The sequence below is a fragment of the Chanodichthys erythropterus genome, chromosome 3 (assembly GCF_024489055.1).
Source record: "Chanodichthys erythropterus isolate Z2021 chromosome 3, ASM2448905v1, whole genome shotgun sequence".
In the NCBI taxonomy this organism is placed as follows: Eukaryota; Metazoa; Chordata; class Actinopteri; order Cypriniformes; family Xenocyprididae; genus Chanodichthys; species Chanodichthys erythropterus.
Window position 1 is genome coordinate 14,514,720 of NC_090223.1, and position 17,278 is coordinate 14,531,997.

The following is a 17,278-nucleotide window of genomic DNA, read 5'->3' on the forward strand; positions in this document are numbered from 1 at the left end:
CATGACCACATTTTTGTTGTTAGAAGAGGCACTGATAAGCAGTGCAAGGCTGGATATAGCAAGCACCAGCAGCACACTTACTGAGCGCTTCATTCGAGCAGGAATCATAAATTTAAAAAAGCTTGTTAACTTGATTTACAAATGCTGAGGAAGAAACTGCTTGTTTGAAAACTACATCTGTATGAACAATGACTCAAAGATCACAGAGGATGCGATCTGCTCTTACATCTGTGGAATCTAATGCTCAAAGATTGTGACATTTTGAAGAAGCTTTTCAATCGATTCAATACAATATAGTCACACCAAAGCAATACTCTCCACATATTTTGCTGTTGTAACTGCGCTTATTTCCATCATTGGTCTAAGTAGCAGTAGATGGTAATAGACAAAAAATGGATGGATTTACACCATCATGCAGATACCATTTCTTTAGTCATTCGGCAACCCTGAAGCCTGAACAACTGTAGGTGAACCACCCTTACAACAGACACACATTTATCATGAATTAGAAATTACAGACATTTTATACTCAAAGTTCACTGACAAGCCCAAATTATTTCATAAAAGCTCTAAATCAAAAAGTTTTTTACACATTAATTAAATAAATAAAAAAGAATGACTTCATAGCTTCTTTCATTTTGTAACGTCACTCCTCATCCTCTATAGAAGATGTTACTGTGTGTTCGTAAGTTTCCTCCTGAGTGGGAGGAGCTTAACAGGAATAGAAAATGAAAGTTTGAATCTGACCTGCTTGTGTAAGACAATCGCATCTCATCACAGAAGGAAGTCACATCAAATTAATTTCAAAGTTTGAAAGAAACATTTAAACAATGTATTTTATACATGAGCCTAATGAAGAAAAACTTCTCACCAATAAGATATCTTGAAGGAAGTGCTTTGAGGAACAGAGAACGTGAGTATGCATGCTACGCATTTATAAACATGAAAGGATGGCTGCCGTACATGCACACTTCCAGTCTCACACTGGAACTTGTTTCTCTAAATATGTTAAATAATATTTTAATGTTTCTGGTCTGCAGGCCTGAGATCAGTCACAGAGATTAAATCTGTAAAAAGGGCCAAGAATGTATAAAAAAATGCAAAACTAATATTAATTATGAAAATGATGATGTAGTATAATCATGGCAAGGCATTAGATCTCACAATAACAGCTATAAACTCAGATTAATGTTTATTATAATATTACCATTCATCATTTACTTTATTTCTATACATAGGGAAAAACAAACCAATCTCTCTCCAGCGATATTTATATCAGAATATTATTAAATATTATCAGCAGTGCATTAAATGCCATAATTTTTCAGACAGTAATTCGAAGAAAGTTAACTTTATTCTTTTATATCAACAGATTTTAATATGCGGGAGTTCACATACTAACCTCACTGATCTGTTTCTGCTCTGTGTTTTGTCTTTAGTATGGATTCAGTGGGAGTGAATGTGATTGAAACGGCAGCTCTTGGAAGACCCTTCCAGCTCGGCATGCTGTATGACTGCAGAAAGGACGAGTTAATACCAGGTACTGCAATTTATTAAAAAAGTGCATAATCCAATAAAAATTCAATATAAGAACTAACAACAAGATATAAAAGACTTAACCAGATGTACAGTACATAGTACTGCATATATTGTCCATGTTTCATGTTTCAATGTTTGTTTTGTGCTTGATCACATGGTTTTGTGCCACATGTTCTAGCTTTTTGCTATAGCCTTGGTACAAGTCATTTACGCTAGTAATTTTTCATTTCTCCTGGCAGTGCTTAAGCACTAGTAGATTATCACAGAGCCAGCTAAATATGTCAAGATAATATACCAACAAAGTAACGTAGTGCTGTAGGCTGACCTCCAAGGGTAATAGCTACACTATCTCAGCATTCGGTCTCTTTCGTTTACTCCATTGATTGAGTTTTGAGGTATTGGACTTATTTTATGATCTATCTCCAATACTTTGTGCTTCTCTCTGCAGTGAGTTTTGTATGCTGGTATCCATCATGCACTGTAGCATTGTCACCACTGTTGAGTTTCATATGCTGATCGTTGACATTAAATAGCACTGTAGTCAGGGCTGGAAATGGCTGAGATTCACTGGGGGGACTCTATATGGGAACATTTTTTTTTTTTTTTTTTACTTTCAATGACTTTTCAGATGTATTTAAATATAAAATATTATACAATTATATAATCCGCTAACATTAAACAGGCCTATTTCATGTTTCCTCCAAACAATATTTTCTTAATTATCAGGCAAGCACATTGAAAGGTCAATGAACAACATTTATGAATTGTGTGTGGCACAAACATGTTCATTCAACAGAATCTGTGCTTGGAGAAAATAACCTGTTTGATTTTGGCCAAATTAAAGATACATTGTATAGGAATTTGCATATTTGGTGCAGACTGAATTGAACAGGTCACAAACATTTGTCCTCAGGTTAAAGAAAACTGAATGTTTTGGATGGCTACCGCTCAGTTTAGTATACTTTGAAAATCAACAATTACACATTTAAAGGGGAATCCAGTTTTAATGTAAAAGGAAGCTGATGTGCATTCTAAAAAGCAAAATAATTTCAATAATAATGTAAATATAATAATATTCACTCATCCCTTTTCTTAAACAATGGTTAAAAGGGTTGAAATGTGATGTTTATCATTTTATAAAACTTTTTGTTTTGAGGATGATACCATAGACCATAGAGTTTTCTTTAAAAACAAAAAAACAAAAAAACAAAAACATTGCTACCTGAACATGCAGTTTTATTCTAATATTCGCTGAAATAATTTCAACTGCTGATTTTTACTCAATAAGCTACAAGATTCTGGAAATTGAGAATCACATTTTTTTAAATAGTGTTCACAATTCTCCCATGATTCTGAATAGACAACTAAAAAAAAAAAAACTGATTTACTGATTCTGACATCATGTTAGTTGCTGCAGTCTATTTACAAAAAACATTAATTATTTTGAATGAATTATTATTTTATAAAAATCGGTTTGAATAAATGATTCAATGACTCAATTATAAAGATGTCACTTGTTTCATAGATAAATCAACGTTTTTGAACAATTCTTTGTAATGAATGAATCAATGACAAATACATTTTTAACAATCACCTACTGGTTGCCACCTACTGGTGTAACGATGTAATTGATGCAATCTTTATTTGAAGTATCAAGTTACTTTCAAAGGGTAATTTACTCTATTTTGTTCACTTCCGTTTGGGATGGGGGACTGGTTGTCTTCCTTGGTTGCGAGGAGTTTGGGTTTTTGCTCCCTTGTGAGTTTTATTTATTTGTTTGTAGCTTTATTTTTGCAAAATGGTCCACACATGCAAAGCTGATTCATAACACAACTGCAATAAAGTAACAGCCTATAGTTAACAATTAATTGTTTACAAAGTACCATGGGAAGTCAAACTATCTACTTAAAATGTTCTTATACCGAACTTGTTGATTCTTTGAATACAGCCAGGTTTTTCCTAATAAGCATATCTGTCATATTAGCAGAACACATTTTACACATGAGGAAAACTAATGTTTAGTCAATAATTCAAGAAGATCCATGATTCTAGCTTGTACTTGGCCTTATGAAAAAGTTGTTCTTGTAATTGTTTAACCATAGCATTTGTTACAATAAGGATACAATTACAGCTAGACCATTGATGGCTCCTCATTGCATGCTTAGGGCAATGTTAACTTTTTTCTCTCTTTTTTAAATCTATTGCCTTAATAGATTATATATTATAAATTCTTGAACAAGTTAGTTAAAATGTACCACAATAAATACAATAGAACGTGATAAATTCTAGGAAAGGTGGTCATGAGAAGTTTAAAAAGCTTGCAGGATCATCATCATGTTTTCCCCTCTTTGCATCTCTTTGGCTGTTTTTAGATCATGATGACTTTCTCCATAACGTTTTACTACATTCTCAATAGAATTCAAATGAAACATTGTCACTCAGAATGAGTGAGAAAGGTGTACTGAGACTGAATGCTGAGCTATTACCCTCTAGGCTCAGTTGCTACATGACTTTGTTGGTCTGTTATCTCGACCGATCTAGCTGGCTCTGTGATAATCCACTAGTGCTTAAGCACCACTTCTGGTGGTCAGGAGGAATGAAACAGAACCATAGTTACTTATGTAAGTGTCATTGGTTTAATCATTTGCTGTGCTGTGCCTCACTTTGTTGACTTGTGTCTTTGTTCTAGTCTTGTCATGCCTTGTCTGTGCTGTGTGTCTTGTGTGTTCTAGTGCTCTTCCCAGTCCTGCCCTGCCTGAGGTTCCTTTGCTTGCCGTTTCTCCTGGGATTCTACACAGTTAACTGAGCTCTCTGTACACCCGTTGTGATTGGCATGTCTCCTACCCTCTCTCTGGTTGTCAGGGTGGTCTGTCCCTGTCATTGCCTACTGCCCGGTCCTGCCTATGCCACCCAGTCAACACTTCAGACTGTCTTCTCCTTGGAGCTGATTCCCAGAGACATCCTTAGTCTGGCTCTCTCTCGTCCCTTTGACCTCTCCCTGCTTGTTGGAGTCAGGGTCAGGACTTGGCGGCCCAATGCGTTTGTCTTAAGTGTCTGTCAAGTCAAGTCACCTTTATTTATATATAGCGCTTTTTACAATGCACATTGTGTCAAAGCAGCTTTACATTGATAACTGGTAAATAATTTTGGCTGCACAGCAGCTCTTGAAGAAAATGGCGTCATTGTCCAGCTTACGTCAATTCAGTATTAATTCATTCCATTGTAAAAATCAGTAATTAGTTAATTTATCTATATATCAGTGCTGGAGAAAACAGTGATGTCATCATCCAGCTCAGTTCAGTTTGCATACAGTGGTGTCAATGCAGGCAGATCAAAAACAATGTTTTTTGTTGAATATCAAGTGTCCCCAACTAAGCAAGCCAAAGACGACAGTGGCAAGGAACCCAAACTCCATCAGGTGACGTCACATGACAAACAGGTGATAAAAATGTAGAAAAAAAAACCTCTGGAGAAACCAGGCTCCTCTGCCCAACAGCGAACACTGCATGATTATGATTTAGGCAGCATTACAGATCATAAGTCCGATTGGGATTGCAACAGTCAAAACATTTGGTCCAGTTCCATCTAGTTGAAGATCGTATTTATCAATGAAGTCTGTCAATAAATTCATTATAATAAATTTGCTAGAAATGACCATGAAAATGTTTGTAGTTTCGAGAAAAGTCAAATACCCCATAAACAGAAGCAGACAAACATTTCCACTTTCATTGTCTAACACTTCATTTACCACCTTCAGAATATCTCTCTACAATTTTTATACAAAATGTTATTTCTAATAAGTTCACTGTTGAAAGTTAAAACACATTTTTCCTATTACAGGGTTCAGACTTTGGAGTAAAGATCAGCTGCAGCAGAATATTTCCACCCATTCCCAAATTAATACAAGATTCAATGTCACAGCTTCAGACTCTATTCAGGACAAATCTAAAATACTAAATATTGACGGTGGACTCAAACTGAGTCTTTTAGGTGATCTCATCCATGTTAGTGGAGCAGCAAAATATCTCAAAGACACCAAGACGTCTTTCAAACAGCAGAGACTGACGCTACATTATCATTCAACCAGCAGGTTTGAAGAACTGACCATGAATCATTTGCCTTCTGGAAATACTTCTGAGGATGATGATACAGCAACACACGTTGTGACAGCAGTGCTGTATGGAGCAGATGCCTGCTTTGTGTTTGATAGGGAGGTTACCTCAGATGAGGACAAAAAAACAGTAAAAGGAGAGGTAAAAGTGGCTCTTGAGAAACTGCAAGGCATTGTTTCAGTAGATGCAAACGTTGATTTAAGTGTGAATCACAATCAGAAATCTGCAGTCCAAAAATTCATTTGTACATTTTATGGTGACTTCCAGCTACCATCTAACCCGACCTCTTTTGAAGATGCATTGAAGGTTTTTGCTGATCTTCCAAAACTGCTGAAAGCAAACCAAGAGCTGGCAGTTCCACTGAGAGTTTGGCTTTATCCTTTAGACAAACTTTACTCAAGACCTTCAAAACTTCATAGAGACATCAGCATGGATCTAACCATGGACATTGAATCAGTGATTGAGAGTTTAAATACAACAGAGATGAAATGCAGTGACCTTCTGAAAGACTCTCCTGCTCTGACATTTTCTGCATTTCATGATAAAATTCTGCAAATGAAGCACAACTGCTATAAATACAAGTTGAGACTCGTGAAGACACTCGGCTCTCTGCTGCCAAACATCCGTGGAGATGTGATAAAGGAAACTGCACTGAATGATCTTCTACAAGAACATGATGAATCTCCATTCAGAGGACATGACCTTGCAGAATGGCTGAAAGAGAGAGAGAAAGAGTCTAATATCATTAAATCAGTCCTCAGACAGCTGAAGTATGCTGGTGCACAGGTAGAAGTCAACCTAGATTCCATCTTAATGGATCTGGAAGTTGGATATATAGTTAGCTACACTTTCACATCACTGGACTTTAACATTTCACATCGGACAGATGTGCTCCTTAAACAAAAGGCATATCTGAGTTCTTCAACAAAAGGAGAAACTAATGAGAAGAGCACTGATTCAAAGCAAATGTCTTGGCTCACTACTGAGATCCAACAGGCCATGAGAAGCAACTTAAATATATTTAAGAACTTGATTGATTCAAAAGACCGTGAACCAGCCAAGTTTATTGTTTCCTCAAAGGAAATGGAGAATAATCCAGGTTCTTGCATTCTCCTGTATGAAAATGGATGTAATGAAGCTGTTTGCTTCACCTCTCCATCCAAACCAGCCTGTCCAATCACTGAAGAGGTCAAAGGTGATGGTGTGATTTTGAAGGTTCCTCCATCATGTCCTGCTACAGTGGAGCTCAGATTACTGTATAAACCAAAGCAGGACACAGACTGGACATCTGAACCTGTGCTGAAGGATCAACACACAATTACTCTGACTGATCTGAGAGAAGAAACTGAGTATGAGATCAAATGTGCAGCAGTGGGGAAACTCAACTACACCGTAGACAGTGACGTGATCCATCTAAGGGTCATTGAGAAGAAGATCATCATGGCAACCGATTCTGTCATTGAAAATCTGAATTTCACTGAAAACAAGTGCAGTAAACTTTTGCAAGACACCAGGACAAATGCATTTAGTGCATGTCACAAGAAGATTGAAGATATGAGGAGGTACTGCCAAATGTACAGACAAGATTTCGATAAGACAATGAATTCACTGATCCTGTCAGTTCAAGCCTGTGAAGAAGAAACTTGTGCTTTGACCAATCTTCTACAAGCTCACGAGGAGTCTCCATTTAACACACATGATCTTAAGGAGTGGATTAGAGAGAAAGAGAAAGAATTAAACACAGTTGGGGAGTTTCTTCAACAATTACTGGACTTTGGAGCTGAGGTGAATACAAGCTTAGATGCAGTTTTGTCAGATATTAAGGTGGAGAATGTGGTTTGCTACATGTTTAGTTCTCTTGAGCAGCCAGACAAGTTGCTCTCTGAACAAGAAAATTACTTGAAATCTCAAACAACGTGGAAGAATCCAGGAACATCTCCTCATGCATTTACATGGCTCACTGGAAACATCAGGGGAAAAATGAGAAAACATTTAATAATGTTTAAGGAGCTGATGACGTCACACGGCAGTCAATCCACAAAATTTATCGTCTCCTCAAAGGAAATGGAGAATAATCCTGGTTCCTGCATTCTCCTGTATGAGCATGGATGTGATGAAGCTATTTGCTTTACTCCTCCATCACAGCCAGCCTGTCCAATCATTGAAGAGGTCAAAGGTGACACTGTGGTTCTGAAAGTTCCTCCATCATGTCCTGCTACAGTGAAACTTGTATTACTGTATAAACCAAAGCAAGACACAGTCTGGAGATCTGAACCTGTGCTGAAAGATCAACACACAGTTACTCTGACTGATCTGAGAGAAGAAACTGAGTATGAGATCAAATGTGCAGCGGTGGGGAAACTCAACTACACCGTAGACAGTGACGTGATCAGAGTCATCACAAAGGTATGATGATCATCCATCCAATATTTTATAGATAACTTGTCCACTTATTGCAGGTTTCATCATTTAATCATTTGTTAATTAGAATCATCTGTGTCTTTCAGCAAAGTACAAGGAACCAAAGAGTTAAGGGTGAGTAATATATTTCTGACCTAAAATTTTAGAACTTTTTATCTGTTTGACCAAAAACAAAAAGATGTTAAACTAAAGGCTGTAAATATGTGCATTATAGCTTATACTTTCCACTAAAACTGATTTGTCTCAACAAATTGTGCAGAGCAGTTAATTAAGCGTCATTCATACAATGGAATCATTTAGTCCTGCGATGAGTTGTAGGACCATAAGGGGCTTTTGCACCAGAGGAACCTTTTCATAGCTCCTAGAACTATTGGCTGAAGTACCTGTATTTTGATGTGTTCGCAACGCAAGAACTAGGAATGATTTTAGTTCTAGGAACTCCTTTTGGGGAACTAAATTAGCTCTTACTTCAGAGGTGGGTCTAAACCAGCTCTATAGGAATGTGAGTGTACGTTGACTGGTCAAACGCATGTCAATAGGAGATTTCGTCTCTTAGCCCCACTTTTTTGCTCTTTCAGTCACGTAGATTATGCGTTTACATTCCATTCTCCATTATCACAAAACCCACAGCGCACAACAAACAGCTCCGATCACGGCATCCTCCATTTACTGTTTTTTAATGTTTGTAAATGCCGTTTTCAGAAATTAGTTCTCGGGGAACTATCCTAGTGGCTAATTCCTAGAACTAAGTACCTTGAACTATTCAGTGTGAAAGCCCCTTAATGAAGCAGCATCAACATTTTGTATGTTATTTCATCAGGTAGACGTCTACATTTTAACAACCTATTCTACAGAGCAACAGGCAGATAATAATAATATAATAATAATAAAATATTGGTTCTGCAAATTGGTTTATGAGACATGTATACAAATAATCTGCAATGTTTGTAAAAAATCAATATCATTTGATCCCTAGCCATGAAATCAGATGTACATGTGTAAAAAGGTATAAACAGCTGTCTGTCTTGGCTGAAAAGATCAACCATAAATGTTATTACCAGGTGTAAACAGAGAGGAGAGAGGGGAATTTGAAAAAGAGGAGGAGATGAAGAAGAAGAAGATCTATGTTGAAACAGATGATTCAGTTCAGGTGAGAGTTCAGAGAAACCTGGAGAGAGCTGATTCATGTTCTTCACTGTTTGTCACTACAATAAAGGGATAATTTACCCAAAAATTAAAATAATAGCCTATCATTAATTACTCACCCTCATGTCGTTCTACACCAGTAAGACCTTTGATCATCTTCAGAACACAAATTAAGATATTTTTGATTAAATCCAATGGCTCAGTGAGGCCTCTATTGCCAGCAATGTCACCGAACATCTCAAGATCCATAAAGGCACTAAAAACATATTTAAAACAGTTCATGTGACTACAATGGTTCTACCTTAATATTATAAAGCAACGAGAATACTTTTTGTGCCCCAAAAAAAACAAAATAACGACTTTTCAACAATATCTAATGTTGGCCGATTTTAAAACACTGCTTCAAATCTTTTGTTTCGAATCAGTGATTCGGAGGGCCAAAGTCACATGATTTCATCAGTTGGCAGCAATCCGAACCGCTGATTCGAAACAAAAGATTTGAAGCAGTGTTTTGAAATCGGCCAACACTGAGCCATCAGATTTTATAAAGAATATCTTAATTTGTGTTCTGAAGATGAATAAAGGTCTTACAGGTGTGGAACGACATGAGGGTGAGTAATTAATGACAGAATTTTCATTTTTGGGTGAACTAACCCTTTAATCTAGTATTATATCCCATTAGGGGAAACTGATAGTAATATTCTGGTGAACTGCAGTTAAACTGAAAGGGTTTTGATTGAATACTCAGAATATAAGACTGATTATGTGAATGACTTTCCTCATGATCCATATAAACGACTCGAAAATGAAAGAAAGGTCAGAAGAAATGACAGTTTAAGTCAGTAATGCAAACAATGAATAAAATATATGTATTATCGCTATAAATAATAATAAATCATTGCTTTAACTGATTGTGAATTATTGTCTATTAAACAGGGAGAAAAAAAGGACATTGGAATAGCAGAAGTCAGAGCAGATCAACACTTACAACAGGAAGACACTGAAAAAATGGAAAATCTGTTTCACAAACTTCATCTTGAAGCCAAGTGTCACAATAAACTGAAAGTCAATGATGTTCTTCAGTTAAATTCACATTCATTCAAATCAAGTGTTTCTTGTTCTGAAGAGATGATTCAGACTTTCATACAAAAACTACTGTTAATGAACTACAGAGCAAGATACATCATTGTTAAAGAGAACAATGAAGAAGATCGCACTCAACAAAAAAACAAGTCATCTGAAGACGAGAGTGATATTTTTCATGAAATACCTTTGTCTAACAAAGGAACAAGCCAATCTGAGCAAATTCACCCAATGGATGTTCAGATGGCTGTGTTTCATTGTGCTGATGGTTTTCTGAAGCAGCTGTTGGTCACTAAACTGTCCCAGTGTCAGTACGCTCTGCCTCTGCTTGTTCCTGATCCATTCACACAACAGATTGAGTTTCCTCTCTGGACATTTAGACAAATCAACAAGAGCTGGAAGATCAGAAACACCAACAATGAAACTATCAGTCAAACCCAGCCGATCTACAAGGCAGACACTCCAATGGTGTTTTTCTTCAGGTTTGGCTCTGTGTCTTCTTCCAAATCTCAGCTGATGAACAGTCTGATCAATGAGAAACACAACACGTTCTTCCACAGGAACTGCCCAGGCAGCAGCAGAACCAGAGTCCTGATGGACGGAGTGGTGGAGATCGCCTGGTTCTGCCCCTCTGGATCATATGATGATAAATTCACTGACTGTGTTGCCTTCTGTAATCTACATGGTGATGCAGGAGACCATGATAAAAAGCTGAAGATCCTCACTGAAATGAGCTCAGTCAATGTTGTTCTTCTACCACAACTGGACAGAAATGACAAAAGTGCTGCAATAATACAAAACATGTACAGGAACAGAAAGCCATTTATTTGTCTTTTTTCTGAGGATGATCCGGCTGTAATTGATACGAAGAAAGGGACATTCAAAATCAGTTTTAAAGACAGAAATCTGTCAGATGTATCTGAAGAACTCAGAAGAGCTATAAATGATTGTCTCTCAGAATCATCTACCACTTTCAGACTTGAAGATGTGTCCAAACACTCAGACATCAGAGTAGATGAGGAAGATGATGATGACTGCAGGAGAGGAAGAGAGGCAGCACAGCAGATGATGAGTTTACTGGAGAAGAAAGATCTGACAGAAATCAAAGAATCAGTTCTGCCTCATCAGGGGAAACTGTGGCATCAGTGGAGTCAGAAGAACAAAGAACTACATCGACCTAAAGCATATGAGACAGAAATGGACATTAGTAGAAAGAAAACAGAGATGAAGAAAATACGCAAACAGCAGTATGAATCTGACATCAGTGAGTTTATAAAACACTTCATAAAACAAATGAACTCACATGCTGAATATGAGAAATTGTTTTTCATCAAATGGCTTGGAATCCTGCTGGATAAATATATCTCAGCTGACCTATATTCTCTACATCAGAAGTATAATGAAAAATGGTCAGCAGTCTTAAAACTGAAAGAGAATCATGATGAATCTGAACAACTGACAGTTGAAGAAACTGAACTTGAGAGAATATCTGAAGATCTTCAAACTGCAGCCTTTGGTTTGGAGCACATCATGAGGGAGATCGGTCAGATCTATGAATCATGTTCATCTGTGAAGAACAACAAGAAAGATCTGCAGTTTGACTTCTCTTCTCTCCCGAGTCTTGCAGCAGAGATGATGATCTCTGGATTTCCACTGGAGCTGATGGATGGAGATGCTGCTCATGTTTCTGTGGTCTGGATCTCTGCTGTTCTAGATGAACTCATCCAGAAACTGGGAGACCAGAGAGTCTTTGTGCTGTCAGTTTTAGGGCTTCAGAGCTCTGGGAAATCCACCATGCTGAATGCCATGTTTGGACTCCAGTTTGCAGTCAGTGCTGGCAGGTGCACCAGAGGAGCTTTCATGCAGCTGGTCAAAGTGTCAGACGAGATGAAAACACAGATGAACTTTGACTATATTCTGGTTGTTGATACTGAGGGTCTTCGTGCTCAAGAACTGTCTGGAAGATCAACAAGACATCATGACAATGAATTGGCCACATTTTTTGTTGGTCTTGCAAATCTAACATTGATCAACATCTTTGGAGAAAACCCATCTGAGATGCAAGACATTCTTCAGATTGTTGTTCAGGCCTTCATGAGGATGAAGAAGGTCAAACTGAATCCCAGCTGTGTGTTTGTGCATCAGAACGTCTCAGACGTCACAGATGAAGAGAAAAACATGGAGGGAAGGAATCGACTGCAGGAGACATTGGATAAGATAACAAAACTCGCTGCTAAAGAGGAGGACTGTGATGCAAAATGTTTCAGTGATGTCATTAGATTTGATGTTCAGAATGATGTGAAGTATTTTGCTCAGCTCTGGGAGGGAAACCCACCGATGGCACCACCAAACCCAAACTATTGTGAGGATATTCAAGAACTAAAGGAAACTATTATATCTCATGCCTCAAAGTTACATGGACTGATGCTGATAGACTTAAAAGATCGTATTAAAGATCTCTGGGAGGCTTTACTGAATAAACGATTCGTCTTCAGCTTTAGAAATTCTCTGGAGATTTCAGCCTACAGGAAACTGGAGACCGAATACAGCATGTGGTCCTGGAGGCTTCGCAGTGCCATGATGGAAACTGAGAACAAACTACACAACAAAATAGAAAATGAAGCAATTCATGAGGTTGATGAAGCTGATCTTCAGAGAGAATTGAAGAAGACAAGTGAAGAAGTTGAGAAATCAATGTCTGAATTCTTTGAGAAAGACACATATGCTGATATACTGATTCAGTGGAAAACATCATTTGAAATCAAAATCAATGAGCTTCAGGAAACCATTGTGAGAGAAACAAAAATTAAATTAAATGAGATTCTTCAGCAGCGAGACCTGAAGAAAATTATTGATGCTCAGAGGACACATCATGAAAACACTCTCTATGAAAAGAGCAAAGAACTTGCCTTAAAACTCAAAGACAAAACAACTGATGAAGAAACACTGAAGAACGTGTTTGATTTGTTTTGGGAACAGAGTGTGGATATGATCATCAGAGACACTCCTGTAATCACAGACACTGACATAATGAGAGATGTGAAAGAGATCCTCCATGACATGTACGAAAATGCGCCTGTAGGAGAGAGGAAGATGAAGATGAAGGGTATTTTCCGTGTGAATAGTTATGCAGATTATGTACAGTTAAAGAAAACCAGTGGATCTACAGGATCTTTCACAAATGTCTACAGATCAGCTAAAGATATGTTTGGTTACAGTCTCTCTAAAGAGGAGGAAACCCAAATAAGATCATTAGTCACAGATGTTGCTCAGCAGACAGACAAAATGATTCAGTCATTTAAAATTTCAAAGATGGGCTACAACATCAGCTACATTCAACAACTCACAGGTTACGTCAAGAGGAGAGTAACTGAACATCAGGAAGGATCTGTGAATTATGAGTTTGAGAAAACATTCTTCATGGATTTGGTTTATTCCATCTGTAAGAAGGCAAAAAAGATGATCACTGACCAACACAGACTGTTCAGGAAAGCAAAATTTGTTAAGAAGAAGAGAGAAGAATACTACAGTATTTTCCAGAAATACTGTCATGGAGCTGCATCAGCTGCCATTTTTGGTGAGATCATCTGTCATAAACTGAAAGAGCCCATTGAACAGAGTGTCTACAAGAAGACTGCCAGAGATCTGACTGATGAAATCAGATCAAACTGTGAATCACTGAATGGAAAAAGATCAAATCTGGAGAAACGCATCCTGAAGACACTGGCAGAAGAGGAAGATTTCGACAAATACATGAACTACATTGATAGTCCCAAAGATCACTTCAAGAGTTTCATCAGAGATGAAGTCAGTCAGTACATCACTGATAAGTTCTTTGTCAATGTTTTACCCAAGATGAAGGAGAACATTAAACTCCTGCAGCAGAAGATCATGAAAGCAGCACATGAATCTACTGAACATGTTCAAGTGAACAGAGGAGATGTTGATTTGTGGTTGAAGAGTTTCACACAGAAGCTCTCAGATGTGCTGATCTTCTCTGAAGAAGACCTCAGTGGAGTGAAACATGATGATGTTGATGATATCAACCTCCTAGAAGATGTGATAAGACAAGAACTTCCTGCTGTAATGTCTGACATCAGCAGTAGATTTGACAATAGGACTTTACTAGTAAATCTGGACCATAAGTTCAGACCATATGAGCTTCTGATTGATCACTTCTGTCAGTGTTGTTGGGCTCAGTGTCCGTTCTGTGGAGCCACCTGCACCAACAACATAGAAAACCATGATGGAGATCACAGTGTTCCTTTCCATAGAGTGAGGGGAATTAATGGCACACATTACCGTTCCACAAAGAATCTCTGTGCTGATATTTGTACAAATTTAGTGGCAAGTGATCAGTATTTTTATACACCAGATGTAAGGTTTCCATATAGAAATTACAGAAGAGCAGGAGGAGTTTATGCAGACTGGAGCATCACCTCTGATCTCTCTGAACTGCCCTACTGGAAGTGGTTTGTGTGCAGATTCAAGAAAGATCTGAAAAAGTACTACAGTAAAAGATTTAAGGCAAGTGGTAAGATCCCAGATGAATGGAGAAAATACTTGAAAAAGGAAGCTATTAAGAGTTTGGATCAGTATATCTAATGGCGCAGATAAAGAGTAAGACTCTTACATCTCCTTTAAGATTCTCTTCATATCACAGTCAGAAATGAGTTTCTATTACATTCATCAGTGTGACTCTTCAGCTTATCTACACTTTCATCAAATACACTAGAAGAGGATTAAAACCACAATAAGTTCAAAAGGGTTTCCTGTGTAACTGGCACGAATGCAGTTACCAAAGGTGCACTTTGCTCTCGAGTGTCTGCAAGAAATCTTTTTGACACCAAAAATGTGCCAAATAGGTCTTAAAATATCTTAAACATTTTGCAAATATGGAAGGTACATTCCAGAAACTTCTAATCACGTAGGTACAACCTATGTCTATTTTTTTCCCATGTGTAGCAGAACTTAAGACTTCATGCATTCTGTATAGACCTTACTTCCTTACCTTACTTATTTTTTACTTATATTTTATATTTTTATATTTTATACTTCACATTTCATCATTTTGATAAAGTATTATATTTAGATGGACTTAGTCATATTTTAAAATTAGTATTTAGATTCATGCATTTAAGTTTATTTGTTACTGAACCTTTTATTTTTACTTAATTCAGTTGTTTTTACATTATTTTATTTTATTCTTATCAGACTTAATTGTTATTCTCAATTTACTTTAGTTTATTAAAATATGCTTTTTCCTTATATTCCAGTTTGCTTCTGTCATCATTTAATGTCTGCCTGTATCACATTACATCAAGTTTTTATGCATTGCATATTCACATTTAACTTACTGTAGGATTATTCCTGAATGAACCCCACCAAATTAACATAACTCCACATCCCAAAGATCAAAGAGATCCAACTGCCACCACCGAACCATTTGTGAGCCATAAAGTTGAACCTGGGGACTAAAATTGTCGATCGAAGATGGCTCCTCCATGTCTGCTTAGTTACAAATATTTGATTTTAGTAACAGAGCAAAATATCAAAGAGACCCTCTTTTATTTTGTTAACTTTAATCAAAAAGAGGGATCAGCAAACACAAGGTGTAAATTCCCACTGTTATCAGGAAACTCAGACTTGCGACACATCTCGAAGTGAAAAGTCACAGCAGGCCACCACGGGAATCACCTACAGGAAACATTCCCTCTGCCAGCTTTGCATTTTAAAAGACATTCCAAAGTTCCCCTGGCAGACAGTAAAGCCACTCTCTTTGTTCAAACAGAGAATACTGCCAAAGATATGAAGTTATCACCAGAAGTAGCCTTTAATATATCATATGTATTAGGCATATTTTATTTTGTGCATAGAACTTGTGTAATTCTTTCTTTGTATATTGATTACAGGTAAATTCTTAGGAAAATCTACCTCAATTACAGAATATGTACTGTTTGGTATGGTTGTGATGGATGACTGCTTTCCAGTATTTTTGTGCAAAAATGATTTATGTGAGATGTACTTTTGTGTGAGACTTTTGAACTAGCTAAGTTAATTTCTCAAAGTTCTGACTAAAATCCTTAGAAGTTTGAGAACAAAGGACTGTAAGGACATTATGCTAATTAAGTACAAGAACAGGAGAATTGGGTGTAGGACCCACCCAAAACCATATCTGATTGGCTAAAACACTCGGAAAGGCGGAGCCAACAAACTGTTCAAAACCCTTTTGCCTTTGTTTGTGCTTTTTCGCCTTGGCCTTCACTGAGTCGACGGACCGACCATCGTCCTGCCTGCAAGCTAACCACTTCAAGAACTCACTCAACCCCCCTGCAAGAACATTCGTTGAACTTTGCAGAAGAAGACTCGCTCAAAGTCTTTTAGTTCCAGCAACTCCTCGAGACACCGAGAGAAATCCACGCAGCAACGCGTAACCCTGCAACCACTCACAAAGATTCCATTTCCTGCAAAGCCAATTATTTCCCCACGGGAACGCCGTTCTTCAGAGCTCTTGACCGACCAGCACCACAAAAATTCCTTCAACTCCATCACGAAAGGAACACGTGGTTACAGGAGCATCTAATGCAAGTAAAACAGGTCTCCTAAATTTGTTGAGCTCCTGCAATTTTTATTAAGCAAATGAAACTGTGGTTGAATTGCTAGTATATTAATTCTCTCAGGTTATGGCCAAAGAATATTGTTAAAACTTGACAACTGGGGAATCCATTCACCTCCCGATAACAATCTCACAATTTTCCTGTAACTTAATGAGTGTGCGTGTGTGTGTGTGTTTTTGTTAGATTAGTTTGTGTGTATTAGATTAGTTCAAATAAAGTCTTGTTTGATTTTTCACATATACAAGTGTCTTGTGCTGTCCTTGCCAAATTACTGCCTTAAACTAAAGATTGTGCTACCTTGCTCATATCAGTAATCATAACGTTATATTATTACCTTTGGCCACGGGGTAATATCTTGTC

At 37.4% G+C, this 17,278-nt stretch overlaps 1 protein-coding gene across 2 annotated transcripts; it reads left to right on the top strand.

Annotated features, from left to right (window-relative positions):
* The first annotated feature begins 777 nt into the window (after positions 1 to 777).
* LOC137017151 (interferon-induced very large GTPase 1-like) lies at positions 778 to 17,037 on the top strand. 2 transcript variants are annotated; one of them, XM_067381127.1, is made up of 7 exons: positions 778 to 913; positions 1,440 to 1,540; positions 5,380 to 5,792; positions 5,919 to 8,057; positions 8,159 to 8,186; positions 9,134 to 9,222; positions 10,155 to 17,037. In XM_067381127.1, exons 2-7 carry the CDS (start codon positions 1,441 to 1,443, stop codon positions 14,904 to 14,906), a joined length of 7,521 nt encoding a protein of 2,506 aa, XP_067237228.1. In that variant the 5' UTR covers positions 778 to 913; position 1,440; the 3' UTR covers positions 14,907 to 17,037. The 2 variants fall into 2 exon arrangements, with proteins under 2 accessions (XP_067237228.1, XP_067237227.1); XM_067381126.1 differs by having other exon boundaries at positions 5,380 to 8,057.
* The last annotated feature ends 241 nt before the right edge of the window (positions 17,038 to 17,278 follow it).

Coding starts and splice junctions, on each gene's coding strand:
- LOC137017151 (XM_067381126.1), top strand. CDS start 1,441: ATGGATTCAGTGGGAGTGAATGTGATTGAAACGGCAGCTCTTGGAAGA. Junction 8,058..8,158: donor TGATCAGAGTCATCACAAAG/GTATGATGATCA, acceptor TGTGTCTTTCAG/CAAAGTACAAGGAACCAAAG. Junction 8,187..9,133: donor AAGGAACCAAAGAGTTAAGG/GTGAGTAATATA, acceptor TGTTATTACCAG/GTGTAAACAGAGAGGAGAGA.